The sequence below is a fragment of the Vulpes vulpes genome, chromosome 4 (assembly GCF_048418805.1).
Source record: "Vulpes vulpes isolate BD-2025 chromosome 4, VulVul3, whole genome shotgun sequence".
Taxonomy (NCBI): domain Eukaryota; kingdom Metazoa; phylum Chordata; class Mammalia; order Carnivora; family Canidae; genus Vulpes; species Vulpes vulpes.
Window position 1 is genome coordinate 80143798 of NC_132783.1, and position 26191 is coordinate 80169988.

The 26191-nt window shown below is 53.5% G+C and overlaps 2 protein-coding genes and 1 long non-coding RNA gene across 4 annotated transcripts in view; 2 read left to right on the forward strand and 1 right to left on the reverse strand.

The window, feature by feature from the left end:
- Positions 1-7870, forward strand: part of HK1 (hexokinase 1) — a 66528-nt gene extending 58658 nt beyond the window's left edge. For both annotated transcript variants that reach the window (XM_072756212.1, XM_072756213.1), the window contains exons 16-18: positions 1061-1216; positions 5179-5412; positions 6976-7870. In XM_072756212.1, the coding sequence (XP_072612313.1) occupies positions 1061-1216; positions 5179-5412; positions 6976-7120 (535 nt within the window). In that variant the 3' untranslated portion in view covers positions 7121-7870. The remainder of the gene's footprint in view (positions 1-1060; positions 1217-5178; positions 5413-6975) is intronic.
- A 683-nt stretch (positions 7871-8553) lies between these two features.
- On the reverse strand, positions 8554-22127 carry TACR2 (tachykinin receptor 2). Its single transcript, XM_026003831.2, has 5 exons — positions 21573-22127; positions 16926-17120; positions 13579-13732; positions 12132-12328; positions 8554-9999 (listed from the first exon to the last, which is right to left on the reverse strand). The coding sequence occupies exons 1-5, from the start codon at positions 21962-21964 to the stop codon at positions 9783-9785; spliced, it is 1155 nt and encodes a 384-aa protein (XP_025859616.2). The 5' UTR covers positions 21965-22127; the 3' UTR covers positions 8554-9782.
- LOC140598621 (uncharacterized) lies at positions 16242-24373 on the forward strand. Its single transcript, XR_012001105.1, has 2 exons — positions 16242-16785; positions 20117-24373. It is a non-coding gene; the product is annotated as an uncharacterized lncRNA (long non-coding RNA).
- The last annotated feature ends 1818 nt before the right edge of the window (positions 24374-26191 follow it).

Sequence of the window (26191 nt, forward strand, 5' to 3'; positions counted from 1 at the left end):
TTTATATTTTTTTTACTTAAATTTAACAAGAGAGGAACAAAAGGGGAAACCAGTATTACCATAAATAGATGATAATCATAAAATGAATATAGCAAAGATCAGTGTCATTCGATTGCCTACCATAGGCTCGAAATGAAGACCTCCTGGGTTGTAGGGAAGCAGCGGGCAGTGGAAGGGGCTGGAGCCCCATCAGCACTGCACCGAGGTGGTCTCCTTGATGGTGTCAGAAGGACTGGTTGGGAGCTGATAATAGTAGCATAATCTTGTGTTTTTCCTATGGAGCACCTGAGATCTTTTGGAGTGTCCAGTGGACTCTTCCCAGCCTGGGGACACTGGGACTGGAGCATGGCAAGGGCAGGAGACAAGCCCCAGGAATAGGCTGCCCTCAGGAGTGTGGTAGCCACCTGAACCCTCCAGCCTGGGTGGCTTCATCGCTGTGCTGGGGCTTGACCAGTACTCTGGGCTTTCTCAAAACCTTCCAGAAATCTAGTAGAAACTTTCTCCTCATTGTCTTCTTGTCCCTTTAAGAGTCAGACCAGTTGTTTGCTTATTCTGCAGATATTTATTGAGCACTGGACTGAGAGCCTAGCACTGCACTGTGCTAGACCCTGGGCCTCAAAGCTGAGCAGGACACATGTTCCAGGCTCTCTAGGCTTTTGCTTCAGGGTCAAGAGAGGCAGTGTGCCCGTGTGCCTTGTGACAGAGAAGGGAGGGTGTCTGGGTGCCTGAGAGAGGCAGATGGAACCCGGTCAGGGGGAGGAGGACAGGTTTTTTGGAGGAAAGTTTTGAGCTGAGAGCTGGAGTGGGCTTCTGCGGGCAAAGGTAGGAAGTCTGGCCACGAGGGAGACAGTCCTGCAGTTAGATGTGAGTGCTGGTGATGTGGGTTCTGATCCTGGGGAGGGTTAAGGATCCCTTTGCCCTTCCTGGCCTCCCTCTGCCTCTGCTGAGAGCGCAGGGCTGGGTGTGCAGGTGGTGGTGATCTCAAGGGGCAGGAAGACGCCCGGGACTACTGGAAGACCAAAGGCTACACATAGATACCAGCCTCTGCTCCTGTTTTCAGGTTCGAGAAGATGATTAGTGGTATGTACCTGGGGGAGATTGTCCGCAACATCTTGATTGACTTCACCAAGAAGGGGTTCCTCTTCCGAGGGCAGATCTCTGAGACACTGAAGACTCGGGGCATCTTTCAGACCAAATATCTTTCCCAGATTGAGAGGTGAGTGATGAGGGGTGTCCCCGCAGATCTGTTAGAGGTCCATGTGGCCAGGGGATCAGTATGGGCGTGGAGGCCTCTCATGGGATGTTTTATCATTTGTGAGGGGTTCCCCCCACATCTGGAGTAGTAGGCCATGAGCAGCTAGCTACAGATTGAAATAATATAATTTTATTATAAATAATTTTCCTTCTTTTCATTCTTTATGTTGGAGCATTATGTGTATTTGTTGGAAGTCTTGTGTATAAGTAAAGTTGTATGGACTCCATTTCAGGATAAAGGTGTATTACAGATACTAATGTCAAAGGGCACTGAGACCAGCAGAGCCAAGAGGTCTATTCATCTGCATTCATCTGAAAGGCAGGCTGGGATTGGGCTGTTGGTCACCCAGTGAGTGAGCCCCACAAGTTGCTTTGTCTTCTTCCTGTTTCTTCTTTGCTGTGATTGCTTCATCCCTGCCTTTGCCTCTTCCATGGTGAACTATGAGAAGAGGGCAGGGTGCTCTGCAAAAGCAAAAACCACCTTGTTTTTAGAATGGTCATAAAAGCAATATAAGGTGGGCCACGCTGGAGCCTGCTCATCGCTTTCCCCCATGTCTATATCTGTAACTTGTTTTTTGTTTGTTTGTTTTAAAGATTTTATTTATTTATTCATGAGAGGCAGAGAGAGGGGGGCAGAGACACAGGCAGAGGAAGAAGCAGGCTCCATGCAGGAAGCCCAACATGGGACTCGATACCAGGTCTCCGGGATCACACCCTGAGCCAAAGGCAGATGCTCAACTGCTGAGCCACCCAGGCATCCCTGTATCTGTAACTTGTACTCAAACTCACTGCCCACCAGAACCCAAGCAGTGAAGTGCTAGCAGCAGACACAAGGCCCCAGCGCACTGGCCCTGGTGGGCCTGAGTGCACCGGGTAGTAGCATTTCACCGCAGCTCGGAAGGAAGAGGCTGTCACAGCTGGTGCTGGGTGCTCATTTACAGACCAGGAAACAAGTTCTCCCCTCTTTCTGTCATTTCAAATGCAACCAAGAGCTGAGTGGTCAAAATAGGAGCCATAGAAGAACTAGAAGAAAATATTGAATTTAACATTTTTTAAGTGTCAAATATACATAACATGAAATTTACCATTGTTACTATTTTGACATCTATGGTTCAGTGGTATTAAGTACATTCACAGTGCTGTGTAACCATCACCACTGTTCACTTCCAGAACTTTTACATCACCCTGAACTACCCTACCCCTTAAACAGCAACTCCCCATCCCCCCAGTCCCTGGCACCCACACTTCTACTTTGTGTCTCTTTAGATTTGACTATTCTACACACCCATGTAAGTGGAATCATACAGTTTTTGTCTTTTTGTAACTGGCTTATTTTACTTGGCATAGCATTCTCAAGGTTCATCCATGTACAACATGGATGTGTGTCAGAATTTCTTTCCATTTTAAGGATGAATAATACTCTATGTATAGATCATATTTTGTTTATCCATCTGTCTGTCCTTGGACACTTGCATTGCCTCCACCTTTTGGCTACAGTGAATAATGCTGCTATGAACATGAGGATAAAAATACACGATTGAGTCCTGCTTGCAATTCTTTGGGGGTAAATACCTGTACGTGGAATTGCTAGATTAGATGTAATTTTATTTTTAATATTTGAGGAACCACTACACTGCTTTCCACAGTGGCTGCACCATTTTACACTGCCACCCGTGGTACACACCAGGGTTCGATATCTCCACATCTTTGCCCAACACTTGTTTTCTGTTGTTGTTGTTTTTTTTTTTTTTTTTTACAGATTTTATTTATTTATTTGAGAGAGAGAGTGCGCACACTAGCAAGGCGGTGGGGCAGAAGGAGAGGGAGAAACAGACTCCCTGCTGAGCAGGGGGCCCGATGCAGGGCTTGATCCCAGGATCCTGAGATCATTACCTGAGTCTAACCAAAGAAACCCAAGCACCCCTGTTTTTTAAATTATAGCTATCCTAATGGGTATGAAGTAGTGGGAAAGGTCTTTTTAAGAATAAGAGCAACAGGATCCCTGGGTGGCGCAGCGGTTTGGCGCCTGCCTTTGGCCCGGGGCGCGATCCGGGAGACCCTGGATCAAATCCCACGTCAGGCTCCCGGTGCATGGAGCCTGCTTCTCCCTCTGCCTGTGTCTCTGCCTCTCTCTCTCTGTGTGTGTGACTATCATAAATAAATAAAAAATAAAAATAAAAAAAAAAAGAATAAGAGCAACATAAATTATACTGGAATTTAAAAATAAAATGAAAGCAAAGCAAGAAAGAAAAAAAATTGCCAAATTAAAAAAAATATTTATTCGTAAGAGACAGAGAGAGAGAGGCAGAGACATGGGCAGAGGGAGAGGCAGGCTCCCTGCAGGGAGCCTGATACAGAACTCGATTCCAGAACCCTGGGATCACGCCCTGAGCCAAAGGCAGATGCTCAACCACTGAGCCACCTGGGGATCCCCAAAATTGCCAAATTTAGCTTCTGTAAGTTAAAAAAAATTGGCAATAAACCTGAGGCAAATAGCAAGCTATGGAAACCATTCGCATTATATATGCAAGCACTGGGCAGCAGAGTGCTGGGCAGTGGGCAGGGGCTTCGACAGAGCTGGTCTTGAGACCTGCTGTGTGCTTTGAGTGAGTTACTCAGTGCTCCCAGCCTCAGTCTCCTCATCTTGAAAATGGAGGTAACCGTACACACATCGGTGGGCTGTTAGGGGGAAATGAAGTGATGTATGTGAAGCATTTGTCACATGCTACATCCTTCAGAAAGGCTGGCTGCTCTTACCACCCTTGCCATCACTGTTGGTCATTGTCCTCTCTTTCCATTCAATAAGATCAAGACAAATATCCCAAGAGAATAACAAGTCTTGCCATAATAGTAGCTCATATGGGCAATAAGCAAAATTTTTTGAAAAAAGTCTTTCTCTCAAATAGAGAAGGATACAAACCACACTGCAGCATGATGCCATTACTACTTTTTTTTTAAGTTTATTTTTTTAGTAATCTCTATATACCCAACGTGGGGCTTGAACCTGTGATCATGAGTCATATCCTCTTCCTACTGAGCCAGCCAAGCACCCCTGTTAGCATGTTTTTGAAAGTGATCCCTTCCACTGGGGACAAGTATAGTGGAAACTCAGCTGGAGAGAGAGGGAAAAAGAAAATGGACACAACCTCCTGAAAGGCACTTGGCAATATGTATCAAAGTACCTTTGACCCAGAAATGTATCTCCTAAGGGGAAAAGCAGAGTTGCACACAAAGGTTTATAAACAGGAAACTTTATTAGAGTGTTACTTCATAATAGCAGAAAGTTGCAAACAATGTCATTTTCTCCAAACTGGCTAAATAAATTAGGGTGCGTCCCCAGAATGGAGTACTATGGCAGCTATTTCCGGTCCTGTTCTCAGACAAGGATGTGGGAAATAGCTCAGAAGTGTGAAGTAGGGGGGAAAAAAAGGCAGAAAGGAAACCACAGATAAAAGATGAGCCCATTTTGCATATCATAAGAAGCTCATTTATTGACATTTAAGAAAAGTAGATTGGAAGGAAAAATATTAAAGTGTTAATAGCATTGCTTCTGGTATTGTGAATAGTTTTAATTTTAGAATTTTAAGTTTTCTATATTTGCCAAATTTTCTACAATTTCAGGTGTAATACTTTTGGTATCACTTAAAAATAAACAGGGGCGCCTGGCCAGCTCAGCCAGTAGAGCATTCAGCTCTTGATCTTGGGGTTTTGAGTTCGAGCCCCGTGTTGGGTGTAGAGGTTACTTTTAAAAATAAAATCTTAAAAAAGATATAAATGAATAAAAATAAATAAGTGTTGTTTTGGAGGAATGAAGCCCCCACAACCCTACTCATGGTAAGGACAGTGTTTTGGAGCTGGAGTCAGCTCCCAGGCTGCTCTGGGCAGTCCCACTTCATTCCAGCCCTCTGGTTTTGTCCCCCACAGTGACCGATTAGCGCTGCTCCAGGTCCGGGCCATCCTCCAGCAGCTGGGCCTGAACAGCACCTGTGACGACAGTATCCTCGTCAAGACCGTGTGCGGGGTGGTGTCCAAGCGGGCCGCACAGCTGTGTGGTGCGGGCATGGCTGCCGTGGTGGACAAGATCCGCGAGAACAGAGGGCTGGACCACCTCAACGTGACTGTGGGCGTGGATGGCACACTCTACAAGCTTCATCCGCAGTGAGTGGGGCTTCCAGTTGGAGTGGCAGAGCTGCCTGGGCTGGCAAGGTCCCTGATGGTTATGGGACTGCAGGATGGGAGTCCCACCAGGAAAGTTCCTCACCAGGACCCGAACGAAGGCTGTGCATTCAGGGACTGAGCCTTGTCTGGTCCAGGAGATGAGCCGCTCTGGAGCTTAACTGGGATCCTTGGAGACGAGTGGCTTCCCTTGGTCAGCGCATGCCAGTGGCATCGCACGCCCCCCTCCTCACTCCTCCTGGGCCCCCTCTTGGGCCAGGCAGAGTCCGAGGCCAGGGTGGGTGTGGGCTTCCCCATCCAGCTAGGTAGCTGCAGCCTGCCCAGGAGGCTGTGCTTGGAACGTGGGGAGAGGAAGTGAAGGATGGAGGGAGGAGGGCGCGTTGCCTTGTTCACCTGCTAGATCAGTTTCTCAAGAGGCTTGCAGGGCAGGCAGAGGGGTGGGGAGTGGCCTTGTCATGGTCAAGTGCCTGACACTCTGTGCCCAAGGAGGATATTTGGCCCCGCCTGCCCTTTCATGTACCTCACCTCCCCAAGCTTGGCTCTTAGGAATCTAGTGACCATATTATTTATCATATAAACTGGGGTGCTTTTGCCAGTGAGGAGAGTGCTGCTAATAATTACACTGGGACCATCCCAGGTAAACTGGGCCATAACGTCACTGTACTTAAAAGCTACCTCACCCAGATCATTATAGGCATTAGCTGCTTGCCTCACGGTACGGCTGGGGATGGAGCTGGTTGTCTTGCCCCCACCTCCCCACTATCATAGCCGTCCTCTTCGTCACCTGGGGAAGCACACTGGTGGGGCTGAGAGCTAGATTCAGAGCCATACACCTTGGATGTAATCCTGGCACCATGGTATGGAGGCTGCACTGCCGAGTGTCGTCTTTCTCACGGGATGACAGCCATGGGCAGGACTGGAAATCAGTATATAAGGTGTAGGGCAGGCTCTGGTAGGGGCTCAACAGAGTGCAGTCGGCATCACCACTGAGAGCCCCACCGCCCTGAGCTGCTTCAGCCTGGTGCTCTCTCACTGTCAGCCCATCATGTAGGGACCCGGAGTCACCTGTCACTGCGAGATTATCTTTCACTGGGGCCCGCCTCTCTTGGCTTCTGATGATGCCAGGTGTTGGGTCATGGATGGGATGAGCAGGGAGGTCTCGGGGCACAGTGGGGGCTGCACGGTGTCTGTTTCCATGTCACCGGCCAAGCTGCCCTGGTGCTGGGCCACATCCAGGCCCTAGCACCCTTCCTGATATCCGGTCCTCCAGACACCCCGGGCTTTGGGGCTGGGTGTGTCAGTGCGTTATTTGTGCCCCGGCCCTGATAAGCCATGCAGTCACTTCTTTTTGGACTCTCAGTTGTTCCTACCTGCCAAAGACTCGTGGCAGTAGGATTGGCAGCAGATCCAGTGTCCTCTCCTAAGCAGCCCCTCCCATCTTGGTTGTCCCCCTGTCGTCAGGGTCCTGCGGCATCTTCACGTGGGTCCAGCATCTCTCCCCATCTCCTCTACTCACCCTTCCCCTCTGTGTGTTGTCGTTTTCAGCTTCTCCAGAATCATGTACCAAACCGTGAAGGAACTGTCACCAAAATGTAACGTGTCCTTCCTCCTGTCCGAAGACGGCAGCGGCAAGGGGGCTGCCCTCATCACGGCGGTGGGCGTCCGGCTCCGGGAAGAGACGAGCAGCTAAGAATACCGGCCCCCCGCCTGCTGCCCTTCCAGCACTTCTCTCTTGGGGCGGTGACCCCGTCCCTCCCAGTGAGCCGTGCGGGGGGAGCCGCCGGCGCCAGAGCCCGCCACCGCCGCAGCGGAGAGGGAAGCCGAGCCAGCTAATGGCGCATAACGTAGGGTACAGAATAGAGCGTGTGCTGTTGATAATCTCTCCCCACTCCGGCCCCTCCTCACCTGCCCTGCCACTCTGCATGATCTGATTTCAACCTGGTCGTATGCTCCCCACGTGTGAAGTTTAGTGGCGCCCATTTCCAGTCTCTGCATTCGTCTGACAGTTATTTATTGGCCCAAGATGAAAAGTCACGCCATCCGCCAGGCCTTATGGGGCCTCCGCAGCCCGTCCTTGGGGACACATCCCCTGTGTGAAATGTATTATCACCAGCAGACACTGCCGGGACTCCTCCTCCCAGGGGCATCTTAGCTGCTTCCTCCCGTCCCAGCACCCACTGCTGTCTGGCGTCCCGAGGATCCCATCAGGACGTGTCCATGCCACTGAGTCGTGTGTCCGTGGAACTGGTCAGAGCCACTTCGTGACAGTCTTGCATTCTGTCTGTCTTGGGGGTGGGGGGAGGTGGGCAGTTCTGTGGGAAAGTGTCTTGTCTCCATTTGGGTAAAAGGAACCAAACCAACAAACAGTGCCCTCATTGGAATTCCCCATTGCTTTTGTGAGCCATGTTGTATGACCTAGTAAACTTTGTACCAATTCCAAGACCCGAGTGATGCTTGGTGGCTGGAGAGCGGGGAGGATGTATGGGGATGGCGTGATGACCAAGCTCTGGGGATCCTGGGTTGGGTGGGGAGGAGAGGGAGTTTGAAATGAAGATTATGTGCTTCAGCCCCCAGCCTTCGTTTGGTACAATAACGTCTCTGCCCTCTACGAAGTGTCACAGCACTAGCCTCTCCCCTTGTTTTCCAGCACCTGCCTGGCCAGGTCCCTGCTCTAGCCCCACGGTCTTACCCAGTACCTTTAAGAAGGTAAAGTGATGGAAGGCCTCTGTCGTCCGATAGCCTGGGCCCCCAGAGGCCGTGTGGGTTTAAGGAGAGGACAGTGCATCACTGGCCATCCCCACCGGCCGCCAGCTCCAAGGGAACAGATGGTGTATAGCCCCTGCTCTAACACAGATGAAGTCTTGCAACAGCCCAGGGGAGCAGCTTGCCTGCACTGTCCTCCTCTCCCATTTTAAATTAATGCCTTCTGTAGGAAATGGAGCCTCATCTGACCCTTTCATCCCTACCCCTTGAGGTTGCCGCTCCACCCCATGACCCACCAGTGCATCATACATCAGTCCGTGTCCTGCACCCTGAGATCAAGGTGCCTGCCATGTGGTTCTCCCAAGCTGGGGCTATGGCTCTACATGGCTTCCCCCTGAGATTAACTGCACGTTCACTTGGTTTAAGATGGGAGTCCCTTTATTTGGCACTGCCAGCGCCTATGGCACAGGGGTCTTCATGGGGAACACAGATAGCATTAAACTCTTGCTCTGCATTTACAGTGTCACGTGGTTCTTCTGGAAGGGCAGTGGGGTGTGCAGGGTGAGTGGGCAAGCAGGGAAAAGTGTGTCCTCGGAGTGGACCGGGCCAGGCCTGGAGCACCCTGGGAGTCGAGATGGTTGGCAATCCCTGCCAGCCAGCTTCTTGCTGCTGGAGCGAGGGTGCCAGCTGCTGCTCACTTCCTGGAGGCATCCATGGCTAGCTTGGTGGTGATAAAAACTCATCCCTGCTGCTCATTAAGCACTTCATATATGTTTGGCATGCTAGTTTATGGGCCTCCCTTCACTCTTCCTCACAGCATCCCTGTGAGGCAGTTTTGTCACTGGGAGAAGAGGCTGAGGGTCACAGTGACTTGTCTGAGGCAACACAGCCGAGGCTCCTTTGGACTTTTAACCACCATCTACACTGGCCTGGATCTGAGTTCAGATGCTGAGGCAGAGAAGCCAGGGATCGACTCATAGGTGATGGGCTTTGCAAAATAAGAAGCTTCCTACCTGTGTCTTTTGCCTAAGAATAAATCGGTATCATGGTGGGGGTGCCTATGTCCATAGGTATGTTTTGTTTGGTTTAGCCAATACTCATAAAAATGTGAGCCAAATTTAACAAGTCTGGAAGTCTTGCAAATCTGGATTCCTGTTGTGTCTTAAAAGATTCAGAAGATGTGGCAACAGTGTGCTCCCATTGCCACATGGCAACATTTGTCCAGAGCTGATCAGGGCTGCTGTCTCCTTTGGAGGCATATCCCCTCCAGTTCCCACCATCCCATTACTCCAATGCTGGAAGTCAGTTGCCTTTGATCACATTTGCAGTTTTGTTTTTTTAAATACTGGATCCAATTCACTCATTCAGTTATATGCCCCAGAAAGGCACCTGAGCTTGCAACTCCCAGATTAGGGAAGTGCTAGGTCATTCTATCTTCTTGGACTCTTCCTGGGTGCTGTGAAGCATGGCCAGAGGGGTGGCTGGGTGCTCTCGGAGTTAGTATCTACTTGCAGAGCTCCTGGCGCCATCTTGTTTTTCCACTGATATAGTGAAGGCTGGGGCATATGGGTCAAACTTTCAGATCTGGACCTCTCAAGTGGCTGCTTCTCAAAGGGTGCAAAGCCTCAGCAGCAGCCAGGTACAGGGCTTCAGGATTCATCAGGTAACCCATCTTGGGGACCCTTGGCCTGCCCATTGGTAGCTGGAGAAAGGGCAGTCTCCCCAGCCACGAAGAAAGTCTCTTTAGTGTGGCACCTGTTGATCCTCGCAGAGAGGGATGGAGTGTGAGTCAGCTCAATCTTATCCTCCTCAGTTGGCGTGACCCATGGGCAGCAACGGAAAGCAAGCCGGAATCCAGAGCGAAACCTAGGAGACAGAGGGTCACCATGAGCAGAAGAGTGAGGGGGGGCAGTTTGGGAACTACCACACGGCTGCCCCCAACCTCCAGGACGCGTCCTCTCATTCCTAATTGCCTGTCACTATTTGGTGTCTCTTTACAGATGCATTCCTGAGTATGTTTGATTTTTGGAAACACCTGGAAGGAATGTGGGGCTAAATCTAGTGATTGCAGTGGGTGATTAAGCCAAAGTAGACCATGTGTTATTACAAACAGAAACCAAATACAGTTTAAAGAAACAACACATTTTCTTATTTGACTGGTTAATTGGCTTCTAAAGGAGTATTCCAGTGGAGTCTTAAGAAATTAGGGCTTCAGTGGTGTTAGGTGGAATAAGGATGCTCTCCCAAGGGGGCTGCTTTGCAAGAAAACATGTACAGGGAGCTACAACATTTTGGTATATTTTCTTAAAAAATAACTCTCCCCATGGCTGCACTAAAGGTAAATCAGAAGGGGAAGCAGATGGCAGTGGAGGAAATTGCCTGGCAGAGAGAGAACACTGGCCTGTTGGAGAGGAGCAGAGATCAAGGGGACCCTGGGTGACCCCGGACTGTCCCCAGGAGACGCAAGGTTCTGTGTTGCAAAACAGGCCTGACTTTGGTTCCTCACCTTGTTGCTCTCCAGGATTCCATGGTGTGACCCAACAAATGCCTCTATCATAGGAGCTTCATGGTCTTTGCCCCTCTGCCCATACTCAGAATGTCCTCCCTGGGGCTCCCCCTCCCAGCCCCCACCGCACCCCCATTGGCCATCGCCCTCTCCATTCCTGACAACTGACAACTCTGTCCTTCCAGCTGCTCAGGCCTGGAACCTGCGAGTCATCCTTCTCTTACATCCACCTCCCCTCCATCAGGTCCTGTTGACTCTACCTTAGTAGTAGCCAGACTCTGACTACTTCTCACCCCAGTCTGACCGCACTCCCCCACCTCTCACCTTGATCCTTGCCATAGCCTCCCCACCCCCCTGCTTCTGTGCTTGCCCCTCCCCTGTGGTCCAGGGCCAACACACTGCCGGACTGATTCTTTTAAAAGGAAGTCAGAGTAAGTGTCTCCCAACTCAGAGCCCTGCTGGCCTCCTCATGTCAGACTTGACTGCAGGACCCTTGCCTTGGCTGTTCCCTCTGCTTAGAGCCCTTCCCCACACAGTGGCAGGGCCCATTCAATCCTCATCTAGCACTTCCTGTCCTCCCATCCCCAGCTCTGGTTTTCCTTTTTTCCATCAAACGCACCACCTAATATGCTGTGTGGTTCATCTACTCATCACGCTTGCTTATCGTCTGTTTCCCCACTAGAATGTCAGCTCCTGACAAGAAATCGTGGCACCTGGGGGGTATCCCAGGTGCTTGGGGCAGGGCACACGGAGCCCCTTGTGAACATGTTTTGAATGAATGAAGACTCCCGCCAGGAGCATTATTCCAAAGTTATTTCAGAAACCTAGCCTGTGGAGCCTGGAGACTTGTTCAGACTCTCAGGGACTGTGTCACCAGGAGAGTGACCAATGCCCAGACATGGAGGGCCAGGGGCCCCTCCCTGACATGACAGTCCTGTGTCCAAGTTCTCCTAGAAGCTGCATCAAGAGAAAGGTGTGATGTGGGGTCAAGGTTTTAGGCCTTGGGGATCCATGGAATCCTGGCTCCATTGCTTGCTGCACAAGATTAGGTATCTTCCTTTCTGGGGCTCAGTTTCCTCATCTGTAAAATGGGGATAGCACCTCTCTTCCTCCTGTTATCTACTTTTTACCTCTCAGGAGACAATGGAGGGTTCTGGCACCCAAAAAAACACTCAAAAAAAATCACAATTCTCTCACTTCCCTCCATCTCTGTCCCTGCCTTCTCTCTTCTTGTCCCAGATGAAGTCCCTGAGGAGAGAGCAGGAGCAGACAGACAGAACTATGGCCTGGGCAATGGGACCAGGCTTTTGGGAGGAGGTGGGGCTCAGGCCAGGCCCAGACACAGTGAGGATTGTGCTGGGGGCTCACTCTGAGGCCAGCAACCCCATGCGGGAGGGGGGCGCACAGGCTCCAGCTACGCAGGGGAGCCCAGATGGGGCCAGGCCATGGGTCCCTGAGGGCTGAGGAGAGGGGGGCTGGAATGAGGGCTCACCTGTGGTTGAGGCAGCAGTAGATGATGGGATTGTACATCGTGGAGCTCATGGCCAGCCAGAAGAGCGCCAGGTACACCTGCTGGATGAACTTGTGGTAGTAGATGTCCTCCTGGAAGCTGCCCAGGATGAAGTAGAAGTGGTAGGGCAGCCAGCAGATGGCAAACGTCACCACCACCAGCACCATGGTCTTCACAAACTGGGCCGGGAGAGGCTCAGGTCACACCTCAGCCTGGAAGCACCACACCCCAATCCTCCCAGGGTGGCACCAGGGCTCCCCTCACACCAGCCTGGGAAGCCCTCAGTCCCCCGGAGCATACACTGCCTTGACTCCTGGGCCCCGCACCTCTGCCCACACTGATGTTCTCTCTTTCAAGTCCTCAACACCTTGAAACCCAGCTCAGTGGCCACCTCATCTAGCAGATGTCTCAGACCCCTTCCCTCAGAGCAGCTCCCCTCCCTGGAGTGTGGGTGAGCTCATCATCCCAGCCTTGGGGGAGGTCCCCTATGCCAGCTATGGGTTCTCTGGTGCCCCTCTCCCTGGGATCTGTGTCTGCCATAGCCCTTCTACCTATAAGTAGTGAGAATCTAGTTGGGGACCCCAGCATCAGCCCAGGAGCCAGTTCCCTGACCTTCCCCCCTCATGGCCTGGTCTCTGCAGGCCCCCGTGAGCATGGCCCAGTACCCCATGAGGAATGGAGGACAAGCCAGTGATGGCAAGTGGAGACCGGGTCTTTATGAGGGACACTCAGACGGTGTCACATATCTGACTACCTCCTGGAATGGCCCTATGGAAAGTGCCCAATAGCAGACGTGAAGCCAAGATGTTGACCTGATACCTGATAGGATTAACCATTGCCTCCCCTGGACGCCTGGAAGGAAGCTGGCACAGCAGAGAGAGGCTTTGACTGGGATAGAGTGGAGGAGGTCTGAATCATAGAATGCTGCATCAGGACCCTGGGGTGGCTCTGAATGGCAGGGAGGGGAGGGGACACTGGTACTTGGGTTGGAAATCCAAGGCAGACTGGGTACAACTGGATTCCAAACCAGTCTCCACGATCTCGCATCCGAGGTCTGCAGTTCCAGCATTTTAGAATTCTCTTGTGATTCTAGGCAGGAGCCTCCCGTTGTTCTGTGGGGCTTCTTAAATTCAACACTCCAATCATGCAAAAAGTCTAAGATTTTGAGAATCTATCATTCTAAGATCTCTGAGATTCTATGGGGCTTTAGGATTCTCCGATTCTTGTAATATTCTGGGGAAGTTCCTTTAACTTCGCATTTGGCCAAAGGCCAGTCTAGCCTCCTGGGAACAATGAACTCAGACTCTGGCCAGGGACTTGGGACAAGGGCAAGTTAGGGGGATCCTATCCTCAACAGCTCCCCCTTAGGGGCGGGGTCCGGTCCGGCCCCGGCCCCGCCGAGCCCCGCCCCCCCCCTCCGGGCGCCCACCTTCTTCTTGGCTCGCAGGTGGCGCAGGCTGGCGCCGTGCACCTGGTGCCGGGGAACCTCGCGTCTCCAGAGAGTGAGGCCGATGACACTGTAGGCGAGGAGCATCACCACGAGAGGCAGCACGTAGATGAGGGCGATCACCACCAGGTGGTACCTGGAGGGAGAGCCAAGGGCTGGGCACCGGACGGCCCGGGAGCGACTTGGGCATCCGCCCGCGCTCAGTCCCCCTAACCCCCTGTGCCCCCTGAGCCAACTCCGGCTGCCCTCCCCGCCCCCCCCCCCCCACCGGCCGCCTCCCAAAGCCTTGCTTTAATTTAAAGGGAAAAAGAGAACGACATTGGCTAGCATATATGCCCAAAGAGGGCATCCCCTGCTGCAAGAGGGACACCAGCTTTATCTCTCCATTCCTCCGGGTGATAGACAAATGCTACCAAAAAAGGAAATAAATAGGAATGAAAAAGTTAACCAAATAGTACATTCATTTAACATTTAAGATGCCATTATACATTAATACAAAGGAGGCAATAAAATTACTTATTATATTCTCACAAATATTAACAATATAGAGTATTTTCTTCCTGGGTCATTTGTGTGTATATGATACGTCTCTGCACATACACACTGGATAGATGATATATATAATCTATAGCTGCGTCTGTCCGTCTGGAGAGGTAGATTTTCTGGAGTTGATATGGTTCCATCCTGCACCGACACCCTTATCGGGGAAGGGGGCAGTGGCGACAGTGCCACACTGTACGTGATATGGGTTGTCTCCTCCTGCCCATCAGCACTGGGTTGGGAGCATGGCTCACGTCAGCAGGCTTTCTCTCACATCACCTTGGAGCAAGGGGCCCAGAACACACTGACGATTACTCATCTAATGCCTGTGGAGGGCTGTGTTGAGCAGTTTCTTTTCCTTGTGGAAAGTGTAAAGGAGAAGTGTCCCGTCCATTCTGGTTTCTGAGTGATGCTGCAGCAACTCTCGGACGAGGCCCAGATATGGGCATGTCGTGGAAGGGCCTGAGACCCATGGCCCTGCCACGTGACCTTATTCTAGGAGGGCTGATGTGTTCCCAAGGCCCCGACCCCCACGACCTGTGTGCCAGCCTTGCTGGGCCCCTTTTCAAGAGGCGCCACCACCCAGAGGGAGAGGAGTGGGTGGCTTTGGCAAATATCTTCTCTAAAGTCTGTGTTTAGAATTCTGCTTACTTGCTCTTTGGGCAAGTATGCTCATAAGTGAAGGTTTGGGGGCTCCTAGATGCCCTATGGAGCAGGTAAGGGCAGGGAGGAGCAGTGAAGGCCAGGCCCCTCTCATGTTACCTTCATTGTAAGGTCACAGAAAGTCTGAGCTAGATGGAGCTAGAGGATGAGCAGGGCTACCTGCCTCGGTGTCTGGAGGGGGAAACAGGCTCAGAGAGGTTCAGGAGGCCTGTGGCCTAGGAAACAGCTCTAGAGATGTAATCACCCAAACGATCTCCCTGCCACCGAAGGCCAGCTCTGTGACATCAGAACTGAGCTCTTGTTCAGACTCTAACTTCAAAGTGCGACCTCTTCCTCGGTCTGTTTCCCCATTTGTAAAATGAGGAGGTAATCTAAGATCCTTCCCAAGTAGGAGTGACCTCTCTCTCGCTGTTGCCTCATTCTTTCCTGGGACCTGCTTCAGGATAGGAGTTCACTCTGGGCTCGGGTCCTACCCAGAAGGGAGCACCAAACCAAAGAGCCCTGGGGATCGGCTTCGGGGATCTGCCAAAAATCAGAACTGCCTCCTCTCAGAGCCTGGGCTTTGTCTTGATTTTGGGGGTGTGGGGAGGTTTACGTGCACTTTCCTGGACAGGGCACCTGTAATCTCATCAGATGCCTGCACAGCCAGGATGGGAGCCTGTGAGGATGCAGCCCCCAATCTAAATCCCAGGAGTTCCTCCACCGAGAACAAGGAACACATTTGCACTCATAAAACCAGGCTTTCCCCAGATCCTCGCAGAATTCTAGGTAACACCGAAGCATCGCCTTCCGAGCCCACATCCGCCGTGTCCCCCCGGCGCCTGAATCGGGGTTGGGACTCCCCATCGCCACTGAGCCCGGGCGGGGTCCCCAGAGTGAATACGGGTCCCCCTCTCGGGGCGAGAGGCCTGTAGTAAGGTGGAGAAACACTGCCCCCCAGTGGTCAGGCACAGAGTAGCCCCCCGACACCTGCCTGGGGGCCCCGGGGCCTTCAGAGCGGGGGGTGCACGGACGGAGGGCGGGGGCCGCAGGCAGGGCCCGCCCCCCAAACTCCTGGGTCCCCGGGACCGGCTTCTCAGGCTTCTTCCCCGGCTCTGAAGGGCACCCAGCGGGGCCCTCTCCTGCGCGGGGCGGGGCCCGATGGAGACCACGTGGGGCGGGGCGGGGCCTGCGCTCGGCGCCTGCTCGTCCTCCCGCCGCGGCGCCGGGCCTCGGTTGGGCCAAATCCGCCGCCTCCGGGTTTGCTCGCAGCTGTCGCCTGCTTGAGCTGCTGCGGGGACGGGGTCCGCGGTGCGCGGGGGGCTGCGCTGACGCTGCGGGCCCCCGCCTCTGCCGCCGCCGCCCTGGCAGGCCCCCGCGGGGGGAGGCGGGGGCAGGCGGGGGCGGGGGGGGCAGCCCGGCCTCCAGCCCGCGGCCAGCCCCCGAGCCTCAAGCAGTTCTCCAGCCTCTGCTAGACCCACTGAGGCCGGGAAGGGAAGAGGACTCACCCAGGGTCGCCAGGGGCCTGGCCCACGGTGCCCGCCGGCTCCACGGTAGGAGACCGGCAGGCACCACACCTCCGGCGAACGTCCCGGGCTCCCGCCCCTGCCCTTTCTCCCCGCCTGCTACCCCGCCCCTCTGTGGCCTGGGCACGCCCAGTGCCCCTCCCCCAGACACACCTGCGTGCACCCACACCTCCGCCGACAGGCCCCGCGCTCACACCCGCGCACGCAGCCTGCGCGGTAGCTCCTGTGCACAGCCGCACGCGCTCACATCCTCATCCGAGGACAAGGACAGTCCTTGTCTGAGCCGCGGGGTGGCGGGGCCGTGGCGGGCTTGGAGCAGGACGGCCCGTGGCCTCACTACCTACCAGCTGTGCCACCTTGGGCATATTGCTTAGCTTCTAGCGCTCCGGTTCCCTCATCCGAAAAATGGGAAGAAGCATGCATGCGTGGCTCATAGGGTCAGAGAATCGAAGGGCTTCGTGTATGCAAAGCCTGACTCTTGGTAAGCGCCATCTGCGGTTTTCACACAATCCCAAACACCCTCACAGGGTGTGCACGCGCACATACATTCTCCGGGGTATGCACCTGCACACACATGTGCATGTGCTACCCGCCCCCCCCCCCCCCCCCCCCAGGCCTTACAAAAGGAGCATCTTGCTGCCGTTGTCCTCAGGCCACACCACCACACACTTGGTGGCGCCCTGGTCCATGGTGATGGTGGAGTAGAAGCACTGGGGGAAGGCGAGGGCCAGGGCCAGCAGCCAGATGCCAGCAATCACCGCTCTGGTGCCCGGGGCAGAGAGCCGGGGCTGGAAGGGGTGGACGATGGCCACGTACCTGTGAGCAGAGGGCTGAGTGAGTGGTGGGCAGCCTCCCATCAGAGCCATCCCCATCCCCTGTGTCTCCCCTCTAGCCCCATCACACACCCCCCATGCCACCCCACCACTCACTGCTGCTGAGGACCTGCAGAGAGCCACCTGGGCTGGTTACTCTCCCACAGCCACACAGCACTCTAGCACCCAAAACCCCAGCCCAGGCCCCACCTCACTGCTTCCCTCTGAGGGTGGACTTGCTCTCAGATGGTCACGAGAGAGTGGTCCACTCGGGATATTTGCCTGTAGCTCAGCCCAGCCGAGCCCCCTGCCCTGTGCCGGTCCCTCTTCTGCTCAGAAGCCTTAGCAGAGCCTGACAGTCACCCCGACAAACCCCAAACCAGTGCTGCCCACCCGCTTTCTTCAGTGGTGGAAATACTCTGTGTACTGTCCTGTTCAGTTGCCACTAACCACACACGGCTACAAACACTGGGAGTGTGGCTAATCTGACTGAGGAACTGAATTTAAAAATTTTTTTGAAAAGATTTTATGTATTTATTTATGAGAAACACACACAGAGAGGCAGAGACACAGGCAGAGGGAGAAGCAGGCTCCCTGAGGGGACCCCGATGTGGGACTCGATCCCGGGATCACAACCTGAGCCAAAGGCAGACGCTCAACCACTGAACCACCCAGGTGTCCCTGAATTTTAAATTTTAATTAATTTCAAAGTAAATAGGCACATACAGCCGTGGTTACATTATTGATCGGAGCAGGTTCAAACCTTTAAACTCAGCATCCAAGGCCCTCTGCGCATGGCCAACGCACTTTCCAGCCCCCTGTGTCGCTGCTTCCCGCACCTGCCCTGGCTCCCTCTGGTCAAGGAACGGCCCTACCTGTGTGACCCTCTGTGGGGGTATTTCTTCCCCCTTAGCCTAAAATTTTTTCTTCCCTTCTGGATTCATTAAAGTCCAACCGAAAGGCCACCTCTTCCAAGAAGTCAGCCAGAAGCAGGCTTGTCTCCTCAGTTCCTGCCTCTCTCTGGGGAATCTGTGGGGATTCGAGCTGCTGTTTGGTACCCCGGTGCCTGGTGATCGACTGTCTCAGGCACGGATTGGTCTCTCCATTTCCTGCACCAAGAGACTAGGGCTTGGAGAAGTGAAGGAATCAGCTTGGAAGAGGTAGCACTGGCTCTGAGCCAGGTTATGTATCTCCCCTCTGCTTCCAGAACCTCTGAGGCCACTGTGGGCATGTCCTGGAGCCTAGTGGGGCTGAGGCCTCCAAGGTCAGTGCCCTGGCTGGGGAAGGGAGAGAGTGGGGTAGCCCCTGCTTCCAAGGCCAAAGGATCCAAAGAGCACTTCCCACCAAAGACACAGGGCCCCACCTCTGCCCTATACTGCCTCTACTGTGCGGTGCTGTGTGACCTGGGGCTTTGGTTGCTGCCTCGGAAGAGGGAGGGGATGGGCCTAGAGCTGGGGCTCCCTGTGTCATGGGCCTGTTGGCCACCTGGTGAAGCCCACGTGCCCTCCTCAGAATATGGTTTTTGCATGAATAAATTACACAAGATTACAAGGACAACCAGTTATACTCAAATACAGTTGTCAAAATATAAAATAGGGGCATCTGGGTGGCTAGCTGGTGAAGGGTCAGACTTGGTTTCGGCTTAGGTCCTGCTCTCGGTTGTGAGATCGAGCTCCATGTGGGGCTCTGCACTCAGCATGGAGTCGGCTTCAGATCCCTTCTCCCTACCCCTCCTGCTCACTCTGTCTCTGTTTCTCAAATAAATAAAATCTTAAAATATGTACATTTGGGATATAGAAATACACACACTTCTTTATCAACCCTCTAAACAACAAGATCTGGCGGCGGGTTTGGAACCCACTGTTGTTTTTAAGTAGCGATGGCTGCAGGCGGTCCCTTTGAGATTTCTGCACAGCAGAGGGGTCTGTGGTTTCCATCGGGGCTGGAGTCCCAGCAAAACGTGGGGTGCTGCCTCCCTTTGGGGTGACTTTTCACCCTCAGGGAAGCTCACAGCCCCTGGGATTTCTGTGCACAGTCTGCCGTCACAGGTTCCTGGAGTTTGCACCAGATGATTGGTGACCCCTTCCTCCTCTTCCCGAGACATTGACCCCCTTCTGTGACCGTGGCCGGGCCCTGGGCCAGCTCTGCCCCTCGGCAGCCTGAGCCCCAGCTGAGTGTGTCAGCAGGACAGGAGGGGTGGCCATTTCCTCAGTGTCCCCTCCCCGCAGAGGAGGCAGGTGACTAGCCAGTGGAGGGACGGGTCTGGGACTTTGGATTCATACTGATTGGAAGTTGAGTCCTGACTTCACTACCTTCCAGTAGAGTCCTGAGCAAACAACCCAAGGCTCCCTCGAGCTTTTCCCTCTTCTGTAAAGTGGGACTGCAGTCGTCGCGCTCTTGGGATTGGCGGCAGGGCAGTGAGATGCTTGAGAAGCACCTGCAGGCAGCAGGGGTTTGGGGTTTGAAAACATGGGTAGTCCCACCTACTTGTTTCCTTTAAATCCACCAGAAGTGGCTTTGGTCTTGGGATGACCCATTTCTCTCTGGGATTGATCCGAACCTTGAGACAAGGCCAGGACAGTAGGGCGTCCTTGGCCTGCGCAGGGGGTCACATCTGGGTGTTTGGGGCATAAGGTGAGTGCCAACTCCGTGAGCCAGGAGGTTTTCCACGCTGTCTCCGGGAGGACGGCCCTCTCTGGGGCTTCTCATGCACACCGGGGGTGATCCTGCCACCCCCTGCCGCAGGCCCTGCTGCTCCCTGGAATGTTCCTTCCCCAGAGCTAAAGGGGCTCACTCTCTCTCTCCCCTCCTCCTTCCATCTACCCTCCAAAAACCCATTCCGCAGGAGGGTCCACCCCACACCCGATCTCTTACTACAACCTGCCCTACCCGACCCTGACACACAGCTGGGGACCTCGGGTCCCCTTGCCCCTCAGCACCCGTGACCTCAAAATACAACGTACAGTTTATTCATGTGTTTGTTATTTAAATTCTCACCAGGACAGGCATCTTTGGCTGTTTTTCTCCCCAATGGCCAGAGCAGCGTCTGTACGTTGCCGGCACGGAACATCGGAATGAAGAAATGAATAGATGAGTTTTCACTGTTCTGGCCCGGATCTCTGAGCACCATCGTCTCTCACCTGGATTATTACTCAGCAGCCTCCTGCCTCGTCTCCTGGCTCCCACCTGCCTTCTCCAGTCCATATATAGCCTTCCCCGGCCCCAGAAATGGTTGTTTCCTGGAGCCTGACTTCAAGGACTATTTTTCCCGCTGGTGTACATTCCCCAGTGCCCGAAGCAGAGGGAACACTCAAATATTTGTTGAATGAATGAAAAGGAAATGCTAGTGGATTTGCAGAAACGCCCAGGGGGACCAAGGTGCTTCTGGTAGGGCTGGAGATTGTGATTGGGTGGTGAGGGATGTGCCTCTTACTGAGAGTTGGAGAGGCCTGGGTTCTGGGCCCTGGTCCTGCCCCTGACTTGCCATCAATCCTGCTTGTTTCTAGGCTCAGGGGCCCCGGATACAAAAATCAAGCTTGGCCTACGCAAATGGTTTTCGAACTTTGCATTTTTGACCAGTAGAAATACATTTCTTAAACAAAATCCTTAGGAAAACTCTATAGAAAAACAGCCCAGAGCAGAAAAGCCAGCTGCTCTGTGTTGCTGGGCAGGTGGTTGGGGATGGAGACCGGGGGTTGGGGGGTGAGTGTGGCCAGTGGGCATCATGCCTCCTTAAACCATCCTGACATGGGGGCTGTGTTTCTGAGGGTCCCCGGGGAGTGTCCCATCTCCCACACACACCTGATGACTTTCGGTGTCCCTTTTCATTTTCTGGCTCAACCATACTCCTCCAGGGTCACACAGTCTCCTTCTGAGTCCAAATGTTTCCCTGCCCTCCCCAACCAGCTTCAAATGGCCCCACAGAGCCCTCCTCCATCCCTCCCTGCAGCCGTCAGCAGAAGGTCACAGCATGCAGCCCCCTGAGAACAGCATTGGGAAAATAACTGGACCCATTATAATTATGTGGTAATTGTATGCAATATTAAAGTCTCCCTCCAAAACATCTATCTAAGAATAGACAAAAATCTAAGCAATTTCCTTGTAGTAAAAGGAAGACACACACATACACACACACATACACACACACACACACACACACAAAGGATCACCTCCAGAGAACATTCCAGAATGTCCCTAAACACAGTCGTTCTCTCCCTAAAGCTTTGAACAACCATCTAGTGCCAAGGTCTTCCTTGTGTCTAACCTCAACTTTGCCTGCTTTGGCTCCATGGCCTCCTGCCTTCGGAGGCATACTTTTGGATTGCAATCCGGTTGGGAGGTGGTTCCCTAAGTTCTACCCTTAACCTGCTGTGTGACTGCAGGCAAGTCACCAGCCCTGTCTGAGCCCCAACCAAGTGAGACAGTTTCCCATAGCTTCCCCACTGCCCCCTCTTGCCTGTCAGCGGCGATGGCGGTCATGGAGTAGATGCTGACGAACATGGCTGTGATGGGGAAGAGGTTCTGGAAATGACAGAAGGCACGGCCAAAGTACCAGATGTTGTGGCTGGCATAGACGAAATTGAAGGCAGCGTTGAAGGCGGCCATGCAGAGGTCAGCCAGGGCCAGGTTGACGATGAAGTAATTGGTGACTGTGCGCATTCTTTGATGGGCCAGGATGATCCAGATGACCGTGGCATTGCCCGTCACGGCCACCAACACCAGGACCAGGTAGGCGGTGGCCCACAGTGCCAGCTGCCAGCCGGGCATGGAGAAGGCCGTGATGCCCGTGGTGTTGTTCTCAAGGCTGGACGAGATGTTGGCGTCAGTCACAATGGCATGGGCCCCCATGGCTGCCCCTGGGTCTGGGACCAGGGGCCTGACTCCTTGCTCCTCCTGAGCACCGGTGCCCTGCCCAGATATGCTATAGAAGAGAAACCCTCTTGGGTGCGTGAGTACGTAGGGGAGAGAGGAGTAGGTGCAGAGCTGGGCACGGGAGGAGGCAGAGGGGATCACTCCCAAGTTTCAAGTGAAGATGAAGTGGGCTGAGCAGACAGCCGGGTCCAGAGCCGTTCGCATTTCAGATTCTCATGTCCTGGCCAGACTTCCCAAATGTCACATGGAAATCTAGAATCCAACACACAGTTTCAGCAGGAAACATCCTTGGAAATCATCAGTCAACCACTTTTTTGCAGAAAGGAAGAACAGATTCCAAGAGGGGATGTGACCAGCCCAGGTCACTCAGTAAGTTGGTGACAAGCCAGGACTCAAACCCAGGTCCCCCCATTCGGGAAACGTTCTGGATCAGATGAACACACAGCGGCAGCCTTTGTATTCCACGGGTCAGCTGCACAGCAGGCTCCGTTCAGGCTTTGGGGTGCAGGCTGGGCTGTGGTCTGGGACATGCTCACCAGTCTGCCAACTGCCAGCACTTGGAGCCACTGCCTTCCCTGCTGCTCCCCTAGGCAGGGCAGGCGAGGGGCTTGGCAGAGGCGCTGCTTTGCTCACGAGGTGCAGCTCTAGCTCCCGCCCCTTGTCCCACCCCCTGCTTGGATGGCCCAGCCTTGTCTCTTGAGAAAAGATTTAGGACTGCATGCCTGGGCAGGGAGAGACCCAGGGGAAATAGAGGGTGGCAGGGGGAGAGCATGGCGGTACAGTCCCGGTGGGTGGCAGTGGTGGTGGTGGGTGGGGGTTGTTTACACTCAGCCCAGGCCAGGAGCTACATCTAGAAAGCAATTAGGAGCCCAGTCTTGGGAGCTGGGCTGAGTTTGGGGCTACCTGGGTTACTCCGGGCAAGGCTTTTAAGGTTACCGAACTTCGACTTTTGTCATCTGAACAAAGGTGGGAAACAAGGTGTACATCTCATGGTGTGTTTGTGAGGGTTTTTTTTTTTTTTAAGATTTTATTTATTTACTTATGAGAGACACAGAGAGGGAGGCAGAGATACAGACAGAGGGAGAAGCAGGCTCCATGCAGGGAGCCCGATGCAGGACTCGATCCCAGGACCCTGGGATCATGACCTGAGCCAAAGGCAGACGCTCAACCACTAAGCCAGCCAGGTGCCCCTGTTTGTGAGTTTTAAATGAGCTAATGCGCACAGGGTCTATTTAGCATCGGGGCCGGCTCATAGGAAGCATGACAGGGGAGTTGTAGACACAGAGGAGGCCCCAGAGACTGCTCAGGGCTCGGCAGGAGGGAGAAACAGAACTCAGAGCACTTCTGGCAAGTTCTCTGGTGATACTGATGCTGCTGGTCCAGGGGCCTCACTCTCTTAGGACAAGGATGGGGCTCGCTGCCTCTTCTGTGACCCCCACAAAGGCCTGAGGGGCTGCTTGGGTTTGTCCACAGGCATCTGCTCTTGGTCACCAGCTCTACATGTGTGTCGGGTACTGTGTGAGGTAGCTGTTTCCAAGCTACTGCGTGTAGCTGATGTGTGTAAACGCTAGTGCACCTGTGCACACCTTGGGGCGTACGGTCCTTGCGGGTGCGGCAGTCTCAGTGGGGCTTGAGAGCAGCGGAAGGTGCTCATTCACCACCGGGGTGGTTCTGCTGTGCTGCCGCACTAGGTGTGTGTGGTCTTTAGGGGACCCTGCCTTGCTCCTTGAGCAGGGCTGCTTGCTGGGTCCCTACTCCTCCTGGGGGGGTGTGCACTGAGGGGCCCTCCCAGCCTCGGCCCCCGATGCAAGAGGCTCCAGCCCTGGCCAGGCCACGGAGCAGAGGCCTGTTCCCTCTCTGCAGTCGGCCACCATCCTCTAGATGTCTGTCCCTGGCTGATGGGCCTCTGCCTTTTTCTTTTTTTTAAGATTATTTATTTATTTATTCATGAGACAGAGAGAGAGAGAGAGAAAGGCAGAGACATAGGTAGAGGGAGAAGCAGGCTCCCTGCAGGGAGCCCGATGCAGGACTTAATCCCAGGATTCCAGGATCTCGACCTGAGCCCAAGGCAGACACTCAACCACTGAGCCACCCAGGTGTCCCCGGGCCTCTGCCTTTGACATCTCTTGGCGATGGCAGCAGCACCCACTCAGTTTTGGGGCTTGTTTCTTTGCTCTTCTGTCTCTTGCTCCCAGGCAGCCAGAATTTGTCGAGCCTCAGGTGTAAGCGACAGTGCCGGGCTGGGAACCTGAGAGCATGCCACCAGTTATAGAAGCCCGGAATCGTACCTGGTCTTCCTCCTGCAACATCCCACCACCTTTGATGTATATGTAAGAGGATTCAATGCTGGAGCTATTAAATCTAAGAGTTTTCATTTCCCCTCAAGTCATGTTCTCTTTTTTAAAGATTTAATTAACTTATTTATTAATAAACCTGTGCACGTGCTGCTCAGAGCTGGCCTGATGGGTCCATCACTAGACAGGTGTCTTGAAGGCTAGTCTTTGTTAAAACAAGAAAAGAAATCTAAGGTCCTTTAGCTCCTATGGACACATGAAGCCTCCAGTTTGCTCACGGAGGGTTGTGTATGGGAAGGTCCCTCCGCCAGGACATGGGGGAGGGGGAAAGGCTGCCCATGGGGTCTGGCCAATTGGCTGAGCCAAAGGCGCAGGTTGGGTACCTGGTGAGCAACTCAGATTCTGACTTTAGAGGCAGGGTGTTTAGAGGGTGTGGGAGGGTGCTTTGGGATGATACCTGGGGAAGGGAGGGGAGAGAAGCAGGAGTGGGTGGAGGAGGAGTGAGCGGAGCTGTGATGTATGACACAACCCCACTGGGCTGGTTGCTCTGAACTGGAGTGGCCCTTGAGTGCTGCCTTGTGCTGGGCAAATGTGGCCATCCACCCGTCACTGCATGTAGGCCGCCCCCAAGAAAGGACGGGAACCTTGGACAAGGCAACGCTCTGCAGCCGAGACATGGGCTGAAGTGGGTGACAGCTGACAGTCTGCAGAGACATGCCGGTGGCTCGAAGGGGGTCTGGGAAGCACAGGACCATGTCCACCCTGCTGAGCGGCAGCCTTCCTCATGATGTAGGGCGTGTGCTCCTGGGTGCTCCTCGTGATTCATGCTACCTGGCCCCAGGAGGCTTGAAGGCTGGAGGTGGGCAAGGATGGCTTTCCAGGGCATCTGGAAGACAGGTGAGATGGACAGCTGCAGGGATGAAGGAAGTGGATGGAACAGAAAAGGGGGTTCCAGTGATATGGGCTGGATGCTCCTTTAATCCCTGCTGTTGGAAGTCATCTGACCATGTCTTCAGCCTGGAGACGGTGCTGGGCTTCGGCCACTTGGTTATGGCTCCAGCAGGTGATGCACAGCACCGTGGGACATTGGTGCCTCAGGGCATCTAGGCAGCCCCAGCTCACCTGGACCGGGCAGAAGGAGGACAGCAATGACAAGGAGTGAGCTGTTTACTCGGCTAAGTGAATCCAGTTTGCAAGCCCAACCTTCGTTCTGAGACTAACCCTTCCTGCTTTGGGGCTAAAGTGTCCTTTCTTTTATGAAATAATGTGATGGCAGATGGCAGTTGCTAGGCTGGCTTTCCTTTTTCTCCAAAATTCCTTACTCAGTGAATAAAATCTTGGCGACCTCCATGGTTCCATCAGTTAGGTTTTGAAATTCTTGGCTCATGAAATTCAGAGGATCCCTGATCTAGTTCTTCATTTGGAGAAGGCTGGGAACTCCGAGAGGGGAAGACTTGCCCCAGACCCCAAAGTCTGTGAGGTGGGTCCCTAACTCTGATAACCTCTGTCTGGCACAGCCTCTACCGGCCTGCCCACCTCCTCTCTCTCAGGCCTATCACGACCATCAACCTGGGGTCCCCTCCCTGTCACATGGGTGTCCTGGATTGTGTCTTATGTCCAGTGTCTAGGAGACTGGCCAGCACATCATAAGGCTCCTATAAATGTTAGTTGAATGATAATGATGGATTACATTTAAAATATGACTCAGGGATGAGGGATGAGGAACATCTCTATCTATCATCTATCTATCATCTATTGATACCTAACATATACAGACATAGGTATGAAAGCCTTAAATTAGTGTATTGAGCACTAATATGGCCTTTGAGGCAGCTTTGCCGGGGTGGGGCAGTACAGTGCTTGGCAATCAGCACCAAGTAGATGTTCCATAAATGTCAGGTGAACTAAT

Bases quoted from the DNA above. Each gene is read 5' to 3' on its own strand.
- TACR2 (XM_026003831.2), bottom strand. From the start codon at position 21,964: ATGGGGGCCCATGCCATTGTGACTGACGCCAACATCTCGTCCAGCCTT. The intron at 13,733-16,925 runs GTAAGGCCTGGG...CTCTCCCTCCAG, and splicing joins GGCAGCAAGATGCTCCTTTT to GTACCACCTGGTGGTGATCG. The intron at 12,329-13,578 runs GTGGGCGCCCGG...CTCCCGGCCCAG, and splicing joins ACCTGCGAGCCAAGAAGAAG to TTTGTGAAGACCATGGTGCT.